This window comes from Electrona antarctica (genome assembly GCF_951216825.1).
Source record: "Electrona antarctica genome assembly, chromosome: 6".
In the NCBI taxonomy this organism is placed as follows: domain Eukaryota; kingdom Metazoa; phylum Chordata; class Actinopteri; order Myctophiformes; family Myctophidae; genus Electrona; species Electrona antarctica.
This window is the reverse complement of record NC_136811.1, coordinates 54,690,141-54,706,404: the sequence shown is the minus strand read 5'-3', so window position 1 is coordinate 54,706,404 and position 16,264 is coordinate 54,690,141. Positions and strand designations below refer to the sequence as shown.

Here is a 16,264-nt window from a genome sequence, read left to right as displayed (position 1 = left end):
TCCCCCGTGTCATGAGTCCCCCGTGTCATGAGTCCCCCGTGCCATGAGTCCCCCATGAGTCCCCCGTGTCATGAGTCCCCCGTGTCATGAGTCCCCCGTGTCGTGAGTCCCCCGTGCCATGAGTCCCCCATGAGTCCCCCGTGTCATGAGTCCCCCGTGTCATGAGTCCCCCGTGTCATGAGTCCCCCGTGTCATGAGTCCCCCGTGTCGTGAGTCCCCCATGTCATGAGTCCCCCATGTCATGAGTCCCCCGTGCCATGAGTCCCCCATGAGTCCCCCGTGTCATGAGTCCCCCGTGTCATGAGTCCCCCGTGTCATGAGTCCCCCGTGTCGTGAGTCCCCCATGTCATGAGTCCCCCATGTCATGAGTCCCCCATGAGTCCCCCATGAGTCCCCCGTGTCGTGAGTCCCCCATGTCATGAGTCCCCCATGAGTCCCCCATGAGTCCCCCGTGTCATGAGTCCCCCGTGTCATGAGTCCCCCGTGCCATGAGTCCCCCGTGCCATGAGTCCCCCGTGTCATGAGTCCCCCGTGTCATGAGTCCCCCGTGTCATGAGTCCCCCGTGTCATGAGTCCCCCGTGTCATGAGTCCCCCGTGCCATGAGTCCCCCGTGCCATGAGTCCCCCGTGAGTCCCCCATGAGTCCCCCGTGTCATGAGTCCCCCGTGCCATGAGTCCCCCGTGTCATGAGTCCCCCGTGTCATGAGTCCCCCGTGCCATGAGTCCCCCGTGCCATGAGTCCCCCGTGTCATGAGTCCCCCGTGCCATGAGTCCCCCATGAGTCCCCCGTGCCATGAGTCCCCCGTGTCATGAGTCCCCCATGAGTCCCCCGTGCCATGAGTCCCCCGTGCCATGAGTCCCCCATGAGTCCCCCGTGCCATGAGTCCCCCGTGTCATGAGTCCCCCATGAGTCCCCCGTGCCATGAGTCCCCCGTGCCATGAGTCCCCCGTGCCATGAGTCCCCCATGAGTCCCCCGTGCCATGAGTCCCCCGTGTCATGAGTCCCCCATGAGTCCCCCGTGCCATGAGTCCCCCGTGCCATGAGTCCCCCGTGCCATGAGTCCCCCATGAGTCCCCCGTGCCATGAGTCCCCCATGAGTCCCCCGTGCCATGAGTCCCCCGTGTCATGAGTCCCCCATGAGTCCCCCGTGTCATGAGTCCCCCATGAGTCCCCCGTGCCATGAGTCCCCCATGAGTCCCCCGTGCCATGAGTCCCCCGTGTCATGAGTCCCCCATGAGTCCCCCGTGCCATGAGTCCCCCGTGCCATGAGTCCCCCATGAGTCCCCCGTGCCATGAGTCCCCCATGAGTCCCCCGTGCCATGAGTCCCCCGTGTCATGAGTCCCCCGTGCCATGAGTCCCCCATGAGTCCCCCGTGTCATGAGTCCCCCGTGTCATGAGTCCCCCGTGTCATGAGTCCCCCGTGCCATGAGTCCCCCATGAGTCCCCCGTGTCATGAGTCCCCCGTGTCATGAGTCCCCCGTGCCATGAGTCCCCCATGAGTCCCCCGTGTCATGAGTCCCCCGTGCCATGAGTCCCCCATGAGTCCCCCGTGTCATGAGTCCCCCGTGTCATGAGTCCCCCGTGTCATGAGTCCCTGAGGCTTCCCTGTGAGATTAGGTTTGTAGGGTGTCTCACCCTACAACTCTTCATGTGACCACCGCGCTCTGACTGTAGGTGGCGCTACCCGTTCAAAACATATCAAATGTTTCGTTTCGACTATCCAGCCTTCATAAAACATTTGTCCTGTTCAAAAATGAAATAAATATTTTTAACGGAGTTATTTTCACCCTACAACTCACCATGCTAGCAGACTGCTAACCTGATACTGCAGCATGCATGGATAAATAAAAGGTCCATGAATGAAACCTATAGGCATATGCATGGTTCTGTCGTTTGTTTTCCAGTTCACGTTAAAAATGACAGCAGATTAAAAACCGGGTATACGGTAGGTAGCGCGTGTGTTCTGTCTGCACAGGTATTCTCGGGGCGTGTCCGAATCCACCATTGTTTTACGGGGCAAAAAAAACAAACACGGTTTCACCATTGGAATTGCATTAGGGAATGTTTCATGTTCAACATATGGTGAAGTATTGTAGTGCAAATGATTACAACAACCACCGATGCAGCCGAATGACAAATGAAAACGGGACCAAACATTTTCGCAATTCTGCCAATAATCATTATTCTTCGAGACACACATCCGGCAGAAAATCCCCCCAAAAAATAGCAAAAAAGGAAAAAAAGAAGAATTAGGAGATGACTGACCGCCTGGTTGGCGCAGCACAGGGTCACTCCCTCCCCCCACGTCTGGTTGCCGCGGCAGCAGTCGGCGAACGCCCCCTCGGCGCGGTTGACGGCCTCGGCCCGCCGCCGCAGCTGTCCGTAGCCCGACGGCGGGAAGTAGGCCTGCGGGTAGCGCGGGCGCCGCTCGCCGTGGAGACAGAGGGCCGCCAGGTTGTCGGGGCCGGGTCTGGCGGGCGGGAACGCCACTTTGTACTGGAGGAAGGTGGGCGCAGCCTGAGGGACCAGGAAGGCGGGGCGACCTGGGGGGGGGGGGGGGGGAGGAGGAGGGGCCGATTCAGAGGGTTTGTTCAGAGAGCTTATTGTCACTTTACATCATCGGTTAACCCATTTTGGGCGGGAACCCCTTTTGGTGTTAGTATTATGTTATGCTTTAACTATTGAAAAATAGCAGATCTACAAGCTCATAGCGCGCCACGAGCTTGTAGGTCTGCTATTTTTTTTAAATCGAAGAACCACTGACATAGAAACATAGCTTTTTCAGAAAACTGTCAGGATGTAGAAGACATTTTTTTAATCTGATCTCAGGTCAAAATGGGTTAATAACCTTATAATTAGGGTTATCCCTATCCGATCACGTGATCGGAAATCACGTAATTTTCAAATGATCAGAATCGGATCGGGAGCAAAAAAATCATGACGGCTAGAGTATCAATATTATATCCATATCATGATATATTAGACTGGGTATTGTCTTCAGGAGCAAAGAAACGTGATCGGGACATCCCTACTTGTAATAATATATAATAATAATAGTATAAATATTAAGAGACATCACAGAGTGCTGCACAGAAACTAACACATTAGAAACTAGAAACTAAGCAAGGAAAACAAATCACAAAGAATTAAGGACATCTAACGGCTTAGAGGAAAGGACCTCCAAATGTATACTGTTGGAAAACAGATTTGAGTACAGTGCAAACTAGAAAAAGGCACAGGTCTCCACCAGGAGGATAGGACTGTGTGAGATGTTTGGCAAAATGTTTAGGAGTAGTATAAACATGTTTTTTTGTTTGTTAGTTTTTTGCAACAATTTTCTTCATTTTGTTGAGGAAATGCAGAGTGCCTGGTGGCGCTATAATAGGCCAATGTGAAAAGGGTGCCATTTCTTCATACGCCTTTGATGGCAATTGGATGATATGGAGTTGGTACAACATAAGTTCAGGAGGAAGACCACGCCTTCAATGATAAATCGTTGACTAACACTGCTCCTCCTCAATCTACCCTAAGCTCCATCCTCGGCCAACTTCCTGCAACACTCTGTGATCAATCACCATGGTAACCCATCCAGTACCTCCCCTCGACTTATCTACCATGGTAACTGATAACCTTCCACCCAAACCCCTCCCCTTTCTCCACGTATTTATACCTGCACGTCTACCTGCCATTTCGTGCTTGGTTCTTCGTATGACTCACGTCACGTATCTCTCAGTCACACGGCCGCTTCCGTGTTTGCCCCTCCGCCGAATCCCCGTCCGATTTCAAAGTAATCATTACTTAACTCACCCTCAACTTAAGTTACCTTGCCACCACGGACGGACCACGCTATCAGCATTCAGCACCGTCCCCCGTCGGAGAAACCTCGGACAGACGCCACCAACGCCAGCCAGCCACCCCGTATTCCAGCGCTGACACCCCGCCATCAACCGCTTCCTCATCGATCTCGTTAATGCCGTCTCACTGAACCTCCGTTCAGTTTATTCTTCCAACGCCAACCTGGCCCATCGACGTCGCGGGACACAAACACCACCGCGATCCGAGAGACCACCTCTCTCTCCCCCCCCGCTGCAACTTCAAAACCGGCACACTTCTTGCCACGGACCTGTCACCTTCGCTGATTCGATGATGTCACTCCTAAATGCTGCGCTGACTGAGGCTGAGTTACACACCCGCCCACCAAGCAACTACAACACACAAAGCTAAGTTTCCTTCAACACCATTCATTCATACTACCCAGCCAACATGTCCATCTGGGCCCCACATGGGTTTTGACATGGGCTAATGGGCTCGGGTTCCAAGTGGGCCGTGCACCCAGTTTCCACAAAGGGCCCCCCTTTTACAAACCGCCGCGTAAGCACAGCTGGACAACGTTCTCTCTGCGGTGCCCTTCACGCCCACTCGCCGTAGCTATTGGCTGTACTGACAGCCTCTAGTTTTCATCACAACCACGCATTCTATTGCGCTACAATTCAATCATCTGTGTGTTCGTTTCCTCATGCTCCACGATCATGCAGATCACCCCCTCCTAACCTATTGAATTCATTCACCCTCCATTCAACCCCCCCCCCCCCCCCCCACCTCTCCTGGCACTGCGCGCTCCCTCCTTCCCTCCCTCGGCAGGGCGCTTCCTTCCCGCCTCCCTTCCCTCCCTCCTTCCCTCCCTCGGCACAGGGCGCCTCCCTCCCCCTTGCAGCCTTCTTCCAGCCCTCCTTCCCTCCCTCCTTCCCCTCCCCTCCCGCCCCCCCCCCCGGCACAGCGTGCTCCCTCCTTACCTCCCTTGGCAGGGCGCTTCCTTCCCGCCTCCCTTCCCCCCCTCCTTCCCTCCCTCGGCACAGGGTGCCTCCCTCCCTCGGCACAGCGTGCCTCCTTCCATCCCTTCCTACCTCCCTTGGCACAGCGTGCCTCTTTACAACCCCTCCTACCTCCCCCGGCACAGCGTGCCCCCTTCCACCACTGCCTCCCTCCATCGGCACAGCGTACCCCCTTTACTCCCTCCTTCCCCTCCCCGCCTCCCTCCATCGACACAGCGTGCCCGCCCCTCTGCACTACATGCTCAAGAATCGATTACCCCGTGATGCCGTTCGACGACAAGGATCAACTACCCAGTGATATCGGTCCATTACAAGAATCAATCGAATCTACCAGATCATCGTTGCGGCTTCCTTTGGGCTCTTAATTGACCAGCCGCCCGCTTCTCTACGCTCAAACAACCATCACAGTTCACAACACCAAACGGAAGCTCGTCCAGACCATTAAACTCCACCCTAACCACCTCCAACCTACCATTCTGTCCCAAACCATCATGGGGGAAGACCCTACGATGACTCATCCCGGGTCACCGGCACGACTATAAACCACACCTACCTACCAAGCTCTCTGTCGGCGCTACTCACCCCCATTCTCTAACACCATAGACCTGCTTCGCAAATCCCACCATCAAGCTACAACTTCCCTACAGACTCCAGTCAGGAACTCCTACCCCTCGTCTCATTCCACGTCACCCCGGCTTCCCGAGAGCCTCTAAAGAACTAGTCACGTCATCCTCCTCGCCTCAAACCATCACCTCAAACCCACGTAGGACGAATCGACTCGCTCCACTCGGACCACGTCAACCTCTCCTGCATTCCCTGGGTTCCTAGGGTACTCGGAATTCAGTACTTCAATCTCGCATGCAACCTCGCACGCATCAGACAAGGCGCCCTCGGGCCTAAGAAACGCCCACCTTGCCACCGTCAAGTAACTGTTTCTTACGCACTCCTCTCTTGGGGTCCTGTAATGACGGAGTGCGCCGTCTCAGACATCAGCCAAGACGGACGCCTCTCTCTCCGGGCCGTCTCAGATGTCAGCCAAGACGGACGCCTCTCTCTTCGGACCCCAGGCCAATACTCAGGGTCCAATACCCCCATCGGAGCCCACACGGGCATCTCTCAGGGCCGCCGCCCCTCAATCCAGGGCTACGCCCTTCATCCTCCCCCCTCAGGGCTTCGCCCTTCATCCCCCCTCAGGGCTTCGCCCTTCATCCTACCTGGCTTTCGTCCACCACCTCCCCCCCCCCACAGAGCTTCGCTCTACGAGCTTGCTCTCATCCTTCACCTCCCCCAGGGGCTTAGTCTTCACTATCAGGGCTTCGCCCTTCATCCCCCCCCTCACCCCCTCCCCCCTCCTGTAACGCCAAATCATCCATGTCTCCCTCACCCCTCGACCCTCCCCCCCCCCCCTTTCACCCGTCACCCAGCCCCTCGGAAACCTCCTACATCCTCACTCCCCCCCTCCTTCCCCTATTCCCAACCCCTCATCCTCCTCCCTTCCCCCTCATCCCCACGGACAGCCAAGGCCATCCCACGCATATCAATATGCACGCATATCAACATGCACCTCATTTCTATCATTCCTTTTCATGTTCCACTTCTCTTCTAAATAAACGCTAAACCATGTCAAACGATGTTCGATTGAATGTGTGGTCTGTACTAGTGAAATGGAGTTGGTACAACATAAGTTCAGGAGGAAGACCACGCCTTCAATGATAAATCGTTGACTAACACTGCTCCTCCTCAATCTACCCTAAGCTCCATCCTCGGCCAACTTCCTGCAACACTCTGTGATCAATCACCATGGTAACCCATCCAGTACCTCCCCTCGACTTATCTACCATGGTAACTGATAACCTTCCACCCAAACCCCTCCCCTTTCTCCACGTATTTATACCTGCACGTCTACCTGCCATTTCGTGCTTGGTTCTTCGTATCCCTCCCTCCCTCCCTTTTCCAGACCTAGAGTCTGGTCAGCCTGACTTTTCTTCCGCCGCCAAGGGGAAGTTTTTTGTCACCACTTCAGAATTGCTTGCGCCCCGTCGCAATTGCCTACTCAGGATAGGACAACATCGGGTCTCCACAAGAGTGCACCGAGACAACTTGCAGTGTTCCACACCTTAACCAGTTTAATTGCAACCATATCCTCATTTTCAGGTTCCAGATGGGGGTCCTGTAATGACGGAGTGCGCCGTCTCAGACGTCAGCCAAGACGGACGCCTCTCTCTCCGGGCCGTCTCAGATGTCAGCCAAGACGGACGCCTCTCTCTTCGGACCCCAGGCCAATACTCAGGGTCCAATACCCCCATCGGAGCCCACACGGGCATCTCTCAGGGCCGCCGCCCCTCAATCCAGGGCTACGCCCTTCATCCTCCCCCCTCAGGGCTTCGCCCTTCATCCCCCCTCAGGGCTTCGCCCTTCATCCTACCTGGCTTTCGTCCACCACCTCCCCCCCCCACAGAGCTTCGCTCTACGAGCTTGCTCTCATCCTTCACCTCCCCCAGGGGCTTAGTCTTCACTATCAGGGCTTCGCCCTTCATCCCCCCCCTCACCCCCTCCCCCCTCCTGTAACGCCAAATCATCCATGTCTCCCTCACCCCTCGACCCTCCCCCCCCCCCCTTTCACCCGTCACCCAGCCCCTCGGAAACCTCCTACATCCTCACTCCCCCCCTCCTTCCCCTATTCCCAACCCCTCATCCTCCTCCCTTCCCCCTCATCCCCACGGACAGCCAAGGCCATCCCACGCATATCAATATGCACGCATATCAACATGCACCTCATTTCTATCATTCCTTTTCATGTTCCACTTCTCTTCTAAATAAACGCTAAACCATGTCAAACGATGTTCGATTGAATGTGTGGTCTGTACTAGTGAACTGAGGCATTTTGATCCAAAAATGTGTTTTGCAAAAATCAACCTGTTGGTGGCGCTATAAAAGGCCAATGTGAAAAGGGTGGGATATATTCCTCAGCCTAGTAAGAAAATGTGTGAAAGATTTCACGTAAATTGCACGCTGCATTCATGATTTGAGGCTTTTGTTCAAAACGGGGCAAACTGTGAAAGCCAATTATAGCCAATTAGGATGGAATATGAAATATCGGACAGATCCGACTTGAGCACATGACCATAGAGATACTGTGTAACGATTTGTGAGATTTTTGGACAGAATCTGGAGGAGTAATATCAAAAAATGTGTTTTACAAAAGTCGGCCTCCTGGTGGCGCTATAAAAAGGCTTGTCCTTGGCCTCTAGGGAGTGTGCATGCAACGTTTCACGCAGATCGGTGCAGTTTTAGGTAAAAAATGTGAAAAGCTGCCTCATGGTGGCGCTATAACAGGCCGTTATGGAAAATGTGGGGCAGAGGTTCATCGTTGGCATCCAGGGAGTGTGTGTGCAAAGTTTGGCATCGACCGGGTTAACGGTGCCGGAGATTAGCTGTACACAGACGGACGGAAGGACGGACACACACACACACACGGACGGAGTGCAAAACATACTCTCTCCCCATGCCTTCGGCCTGGTGGAGACAACTATGGAGGGTCTTAGGCTCTAAGTAGTTAATCTGAAGAGATGTTGATAAATTCCAAATATTATCAAAGTATTCTGCGGCATCCCTGGACTTGTGTCACTGCTTTACACAGCAATAGAGCACATGCATAAAGTGAGTGGCAAAGTGAGTTTAACGTTGTTTAATGCAATCAGGACTTTTCTGTTTGGATGTATGGGGCTGTCACGGCCAGAAAGTCGTTTTTTTGCCACTCAGTAGACGTTCCCGCATACCTTCTGGGTATGACGATGATGTCACACGCATAGCCACTATTGCAGGTTTGAACTCACATCATCACGTCATCATGTTGCCTCGATCTGCCCTGACTGAGATCATGGTCCAACTAACTACACTGCCATGCACAGCCTGGAAATCACTACTGTAATTACATGTGGCACTACAGTAGCAATGCATGCGTTTGCATGAGCTATACAGAAAACTATTGCATCATATTCCAACTGAGACTGTCCTCCGTGACTGTAGGGAGCAGGTTATCCTGCCAAAAACGATACAGGTAGGTACAGTATGAGGTATATTGTGTAGGTAGTCAAGTGTTGATGTTTTGACGTCAGTGACTCAGTGGCTGAGTTTCACTGTATTTCTCAATGGGTAGTGTAGTGGCACTGTTCTGTTGCAGCAGTTTTGACCTGAGATCAGATTCTAAAAATGTCTTCTACATCCTGACAGTTTTCTGAAAAAGTTTCTATGTCAGTCGTTAAAAATAGCAGACCTACAAGCTCGTAGCGCGCCACTCGGTGGCGCGCTACGAGCTTGTAGATCTGCTATTTTTCAATAGCTAAAGCATAACATAATGCTAACACCAAAAGGGTCGGTTAAAGGTCGCTATTACACTCGAGGGAAATAAAGAAATACAGTGACGAGATGATACGAGTCGGTCTCGTCCGGGGCTAGTATTTCATGTGCTGATGTCTTCTTTTTTTTGCCGTTGCACATAAAGCGCATAAAGCCTGATTCATTCTACAGACAATAGGCGATCTACAAGTATGCAATATGTATATGTATGTATATACATACAGAAAAGGGGATTGACATGATACAATTGAAGCCGAGGCTTATTATGCCCATCTTTTTGAGATTCAAGTAATCTCATAAAGAAATCAAATTTCAACATTGCTGCATTTCTAATCAAATAAAAAAAATTAACAGAATCATGTGGAAAGAAAAAGATTTTGATCAATCAACAGAGAAAGCACTACTTCTACCACTAATAACGGTGATAATAATAATTGTAACAATGATGATGAATGTTGTGACGTGACAGTGGAAATATGTATCTCCTGTAAATGTATATGTTGCACATTGCTATCCGTTTTGTACAGTTATGTATTGTTGTTGTCATGTCATGTTGTTAAGTTCGTTTTTTTTTGTGTTGAGGACCGCAATGGAAATAAGCCGAAAGGCTTACTTGTGTGTTCATCCTCGGTGATGCATCGACTGTAGGTCGGAAAGTGCTCTGTGCTCTTTTTATGTCACCAAAATCAATCAGTCAATCAATCAGACAGACATACAGATCGAGTTAAAAGTGACACGAAAACAGAATCCATCAAATCGATATATCGTACTCACGTCCTCTTGGTGCGAAACGTGCGACCAAATCCACCTGGGCCGGATCTGTGTTCACTGACGGAGAGAAGAGCAATAATATGATCATATATTTTATATAATACGATGATTTATTAAGACATTAAGTATGCATGCAACGATTCACTCAACTCACGAAACGATTCGAATCACGATACTATAGGTTCACCATACGATTTCACTTTTCTTTTTACACAAATACCAGACAAAAATCTTTTTTTTGTCCATTATTTCCGATTTCCTCAGGCTAATGAGTATCATTTCAGGGGTCCTTGACATGTGCTCACGTGTGCATGTGTGTTCGTGTTTGACTCTCTCTCTCCCTCTCTCCCTCTCTCTCTCTCTCTCTCTCTCTCTCTCTCTCTCTCTCTCTCTCTCTCTCTCTCATGGATTACTTGAATGTACAGACTAGTACTCTTGATTATGTTATGTGTGATATTTACTTTTGTTTAATATGTTGGTGTCAGCGTGTTGGCACAGGAAATATATTGTACTGTAAATTGTGTCTGGAATAATCCCGTAAGGGATGGGCTGCAAAAGGCAGTCAGACATGTAAATAAATAAAATCATTCATTCATTCATTCATACATACAGTTGGAGGCCATCGATATTGTCCTTTTCTTTTTGCTGAGGTTTGCGTGATCTGCGCAAAAGGACAGTTAACCCATTTTGGGCGGGAACCCCTTTTGGTGTTTTAAACATTATGTTATAATTTAGCTATTGAAAAATAGCAGATCTACAAGCTCTGAGCTATGAGCTTGTAGGTCTGCTATTTTTGAAAAATCGTGAAAATATTTATTTCAGAAAACTGGAGGATTTAGAAGGATTTTTTTTTAAATGTTGAGGTCAGGCCTAAATGGGTCAAATAATAAGGGACAATATCGGTGGCACCCAACTGTACAAGACAGACAATGTGTCATGGTGCTCTGTGTCAAAGTTCCCATGAAGTGGACAGCACAGCAGTGACTAACAATAATGACATCACAGCCCAGTAGTTAATGTGTCCACAGCTCCCCATAATGTGTCATTATGTCCTTCCTGCTAATACTGCCTAATAATAATAGCACACCCAGTCTATGACGTTGGCAGAGTTCTCAAATATGAGCTTTTAAAGGAATATCTAAACTGTATCGACTGCAGCGTTAATTTCGTCGTCTTAAAACAAAAATGTTTGTCGGCTACCTTTTTTTCCACTAAGCTATGATGACAAAAACTGAGACTAAACATTTATAGACAATTTCATTGACAAATTCAAAACTAGACTAACATGTTAGGGAGGGACTATAGTGGAGAAGAGATCCAGTAGAACTAACAGACAAGTCGTTTTATGTTTGGTTGGTGTGCAGGTGTTAACATGACGTCACGCCGCGGTGGTAAGCGGCTCACCCAAACACATCTCTCTTGTTTTTTGCCAACCACCGTTTCGGTGGTCACCTTATTATCACCTACAACTGGAGTATGAAGAGGCCTTAAGATCTTGAATCAGTCTTGTAGTTTAAGGACCATACCAGGGTACATTACTGATGACAGTTCTCCATAGACATCATCATTTTTCGACCGTGGTCGAGATCATGGATTTCACAATGCTACGCCAGGACTTCCCGGTCATTCATTGCCATCCCTGGTTCCTGCTTTACTGATGCATGTGTCCCTATAGCGATGACATCAGGGAACGGCAGTTTTCTACCTCTGGTCTGCTTTGAGGCAGGACTCCAGAGAAGAAGGGAAGATATAACCTCATTGTCAGCTCTGTAGCAGTATGGCCGGCAAACGGTGTTCTTCTGGATCGGACTAGTGAGGAAACACGGGGAAGGTTTCCGTATATTAGAGAAGTCGATCAGGGTGAGAGTGATTTTGCGCTCTCATTAGAAGGCGGGTGTAAGTGCCATCCAGCCGTTTCGCTAATTTCTTTGAGTGTCCATGTCTCGGAGCCATAGAGTAGAATCGGCTCGACGGACGTCCTAAATATTTTTACTTAGTTTGAACCTCTTACTAAGCTGGGATGACCAGATCGTATATGCATGTCATTGCAGGCTGACCAGGCCATACCCTTCCTGGTTTGAAAGTCCTTTTGGGAAGAAGATACTTATGAAGATAATATGAATCATAACGTGAACTTTCTCCATAGTAAACAGACACATGCACCTACTGTACCTGCTTCTTGTTTGAAGAGCTCTGTCAGGGAGACTTCTCTCTGCATGAGGTCAGGTTCTTCCATCTCTGGAGGACGCACACGCATACGCGCACACGCACACGCACAAACACACACACACACACACACACACACACACACACACACACACACACTTATTGAGGCCTAGAAACGTGGCTAGGACGACTGTTGTTTACAAAATGAGTCTATGCCGGGGTTCCGGAGGGGAGGCATACTGGTTACATGTATTTGGTCCAACGATTCATTGATCCGATACCTCAAACCCCTAACCTAACCATAACCGCAAGCACGGGAGCAGGCGCTAGTCCGAGGTGCGGATGCATGTCGAACCAATGCTCCGTCGGACCATAGTATGCCTCCCAGGCATACTTTGGTTCGACATATCATTGGTTCGAAGGAGCATTGGTCCGAGGTGCGTTAAGGGTCGGCAGAGGGTTAGGGTTAGGTTTAGGTGTGCTGCCCTGTGGGAGGTTAGGGTTAGGGTGAGGGTTTGAGGTAGGTTGTCGTTCGGACCAATGGTATGTCGGACCAAACGCATGAACCCATCACGGAGCAGTCCCCTTCGTCGGCTCTGTGCCGTCAAAGAAACGTTGTTTTGATCAAAAATGCCATCTGGGATAAGGAATAGGAGATACAGGCGATTGAAAGAAACAGATAGAATAGATTATTACGGTGCTGATGATCTAAGATGGGCGACCAAGTCTTGTGACAACAACAGCTAGCTACCCGATGCTAACGTAAGTAGCATTATGGCTTGATCGATCGAATGCACTATAAAAGCGCAATTGCCATTGATCAACGTCAATGGCGCGGAACCTGTTAATTCGGTTAAGGGAGAGATTAGGCTTGAGGCCGCAACATGTTTATGGGATTGTTGATCTGCTACTTTCACCGGCGCGCAACGGAGTATGAATGAGGCATACTTCTAAATCTAACCCTGACTAACCCCTAAAGATATAATCTAACCCTGACTAACCCCTAAAGATATAATCTAACCCTGCCTAACCCCTAAAGATATAATCTAACCCTGCCTAACCCCTAAATCTAACCCTGACTAACCCCTAAAGATATAATCTAACCCTGCCTAACCCCTAAACCTGACTAACCCCTAAAGGTATAATCTAACCCTGCCTAACCCCTAAATCTAACCCTGACTAACCCCTAAAGATATAATCTAACCCTGCCTAACCCCTAAACCTGACTAACCCCTAAAGGTATAATCTAACCCTGCCTAACCCCTAAACCTGACTAACCCCTAAAGGTATAATCTAACCCTGACTAACCCCTAAAGATATAATCTAACCCTGACTAACCCCTAAAGGTATAATCTAACCCTGACTAACCCCTAAACCTGACTAACCCCTAAAGATATAATCTAACCCTGACTAACCCCTAAAGATATAATCTAACCCTGACTAACCCCTAAAGATATAATCTAACCCTGACTAACCCCTAAATCTAACCCTGACTAACCCCTACAGATATAATCTAACCCTGACTAACCCCTAAATCTAACCCTGACTAACCCCTACAGATATAATCTAACCCTGACTAACCCCTAAAGGTATAATCTAACCCTGACTAACCCCTAAAGATATAATCTAAACCTGACTAACCCCTAAAGATATAATCTAACCCTGACTAACCCCTAAAGATATAATCTAACCCTGACTAACCCCTAAAGATATAATATAACCCTGACTAACCCCTAAAGATATAATCTAACCCTGACTAACCCCTAAAGATATAATCTAACCCTGACTAACCCCTAAATCTAACCCTGACTAACCCCTACAGATATAATCTAACCCTGACTAACCCCTAAATCTAACCCTGACTAACCCCTACAGATATAATCTAACCCTGACTAACCCCTAAAGGTATAATCTAACCCTGACTAACCCCTAAAGATATAATCTAAACCTGACTAACCCCTAAAGATATAATCTAACCCTGACTAACCCCTAAAGATATAATCTAACCCTGACTAACCCCTAAAGGTATAATCTAACCCTGACTAACCCCTAAAGATATAATCTAACCCTGACTAACCCCTAAAGATATAATCTAACCCTGACTAACCCCTAAAGATATAATCTAACCCTGACTAACCCCTAAAGATATAATCTAACCCTGACTAACCCCTAAACCTGACTAACCCCTAAAGATATAATCTAACCCTGACTAACCCCTAAAGATATAATCTAACCCTGACTAACCCCTAAAGATATAATCTCTAAATCTAACCCTGACTAACCCCTAAAGATATAATCTAACCCTGACTAACCCCTAAAGATATAATCTCTAAATCTAACCCTGACTAACCCCTAAAGATATAATCTCTAAATCTAACCCTGACTAACCCCTAAAGCTATAATCTCTAAACGTCTGCTTCTAATCCTAAAACCTGAATGTTTTCCTAATTTGTAGGCTAAACCTTTTACTATAATTGTGGGAACATTTAACGCCAACAAGTACAGTAACACACACACATGCATACACACACACACTCGCGCATGCACACACACATAAACACAAGCGCGTGCACACACACACACACACACACACACACACACACACACACACACACACACACACACACACACACACACACACACACACACACACACACACACACACACACACACTTACCTGACTGTTCTAAGAGCTCTGTGAGGGAGATCTCTCTCTGCATCATGTCATCTTCCTCTGAAAGATTTACATTTTGTTAAACTGATTGAAATGCATTCTGTAATGTATATCTGAACTACCGCACGCACACACACACGCACACACTCACGCACGCACGCACACACACACCTTGCATGAGCTGACCGATGTCGACCTCAAACTGCCCCACCGCAGCATCTAGCGGACAGACAGACAGACACATAATCAGACAGACAGACAGGCACATAATCAGACAGACAGACAGACAGACAGACACACAATCAGACAGACAGACAGACAGACAGACAGACAGACAGACAGACAGACAGACACATAATCAGACAGACAGACATAGAAGCAGACATAGAAAAAGACAGACAGACAGACAGACAGACAGACAGAGACCAACATTTAGAGGTTAACAAACATTCCACATGATTTATCGAGTGAAAGAGTTCTTAGTTCTACGGGTCAAAACAAACCCTCCCATAAATTAGGTTGTTGTGCGTATATTAATTTATCCACCCACACTATGCATTAAAAACAAAATAATATTGATTCTAGTGACAGAAATATGATACAATTAAACGTAGCATATGAGCTTCATACATGTGTGTATTTGCAGACGGTGAATAATATACATGCGCATGTTTAATTAGTGTGTTTGTGTGCAGACAACTACAACAACAATAACGCACGAACGGGCTTGACTTGTGGCTTTTTAAGTGTCCCAAAACAACGTTCAAAGAAAGTAGCAGATCTACAAGCTCACAACGCGTCGTGAGCTTGTAGATCTGCTACTTTCTTTGGCGAAGAGGTTCGATCGGTGCAACTCAAGGTTTAGCCCCATATGTGCCCTCTCCCTACGCTCATTCTGTAGCTACAGAATGAGCGTAGGGAGAGGGCACATATGGGGCTACTCAAGGTTATGAATAGATGGTTTAACTTTAAGTGGGTTTAAAACAACGTACGAAGTCTCTCTTGTTGTGCATGTGCACCGTGGCGTAGGCTACGGTTTAGAATAAATCATTATTCTAATAAAACTAACATAATTATTGTAAACCAGACCTTCAGAAGCAGCGGCGCTCACGGAGATCCAGGCGCACGTCGCACAGAGCAGCAGAGCCCGACACCAGTGGTCCATGTCCATAACGGTAACGGTTCTCTTTGAGCCTGGCTTGATCCCAGACACAGAGCAACACTATGTGTATGTGTCTATCCCCTCCTCCTCCTCCTCCTCCTGCAGAGTTCCGCAAAGCGATGCCAAAAAACTGTGTGGTAGGGAGGGAGGGAGGGAGGGACTGGCCCCCTGCCCAGCCCAACGCCCCCCGGAAAACACGCGACCTGAGGCGGCCAGGGGGATCACAGCCCCCAGGGGGATCACCACCACAGCGCCTCGCTGCTGCTGCTATGCTGCTGATCTGATCGTTGTCAACTTA

The 16,264-nt window shown here is 48.9% G+C and overlaps 1 protein-coding gene across 1 annotated transcript in view; it reads right to left on the bottom strand.

Annotated features, from left to right (window-relative positions):
- The window catches only part of ecm1b (extracellular matrix protein 1b), a 36,579-nt gene extending 20,531 nt beyond the window's left edge, over positions 1-16,048 (bottom strand). Inside the window, exons 1-6 of the mRNA XM_079502758.1 lie at positions 15,894-16,048; positions 14,976-15,023; positions 14,808-14,864; positions 12,137-12,202; positions 9,968-10,021; positions 2,268-2,545 (exon numbers count right to left, since the gene is read on the bottom strand). Of these exons, the coding sequence (XP_079358884.1) occupies positions 2,268-2,545; positions 9,968-10,021; positions 12,137-12,202; positions 14,808-14,864; positions 14,976-15,023; positions 15,894-15,975 (585 nt within the window). The 5' untranslated portion in view covers positions 15,976-16,048. The remainder of the gene's footprint in view (positions 1-2,267; positions 2,546-9,967; positions 10,022-12,136; positions 12,203-14,807; positions 14,865-14,975; positions 15,024-15,893) is intronic.
- Between the last annotated feature and the right edge of the window lie 216 nt (positions 16,049-16,264).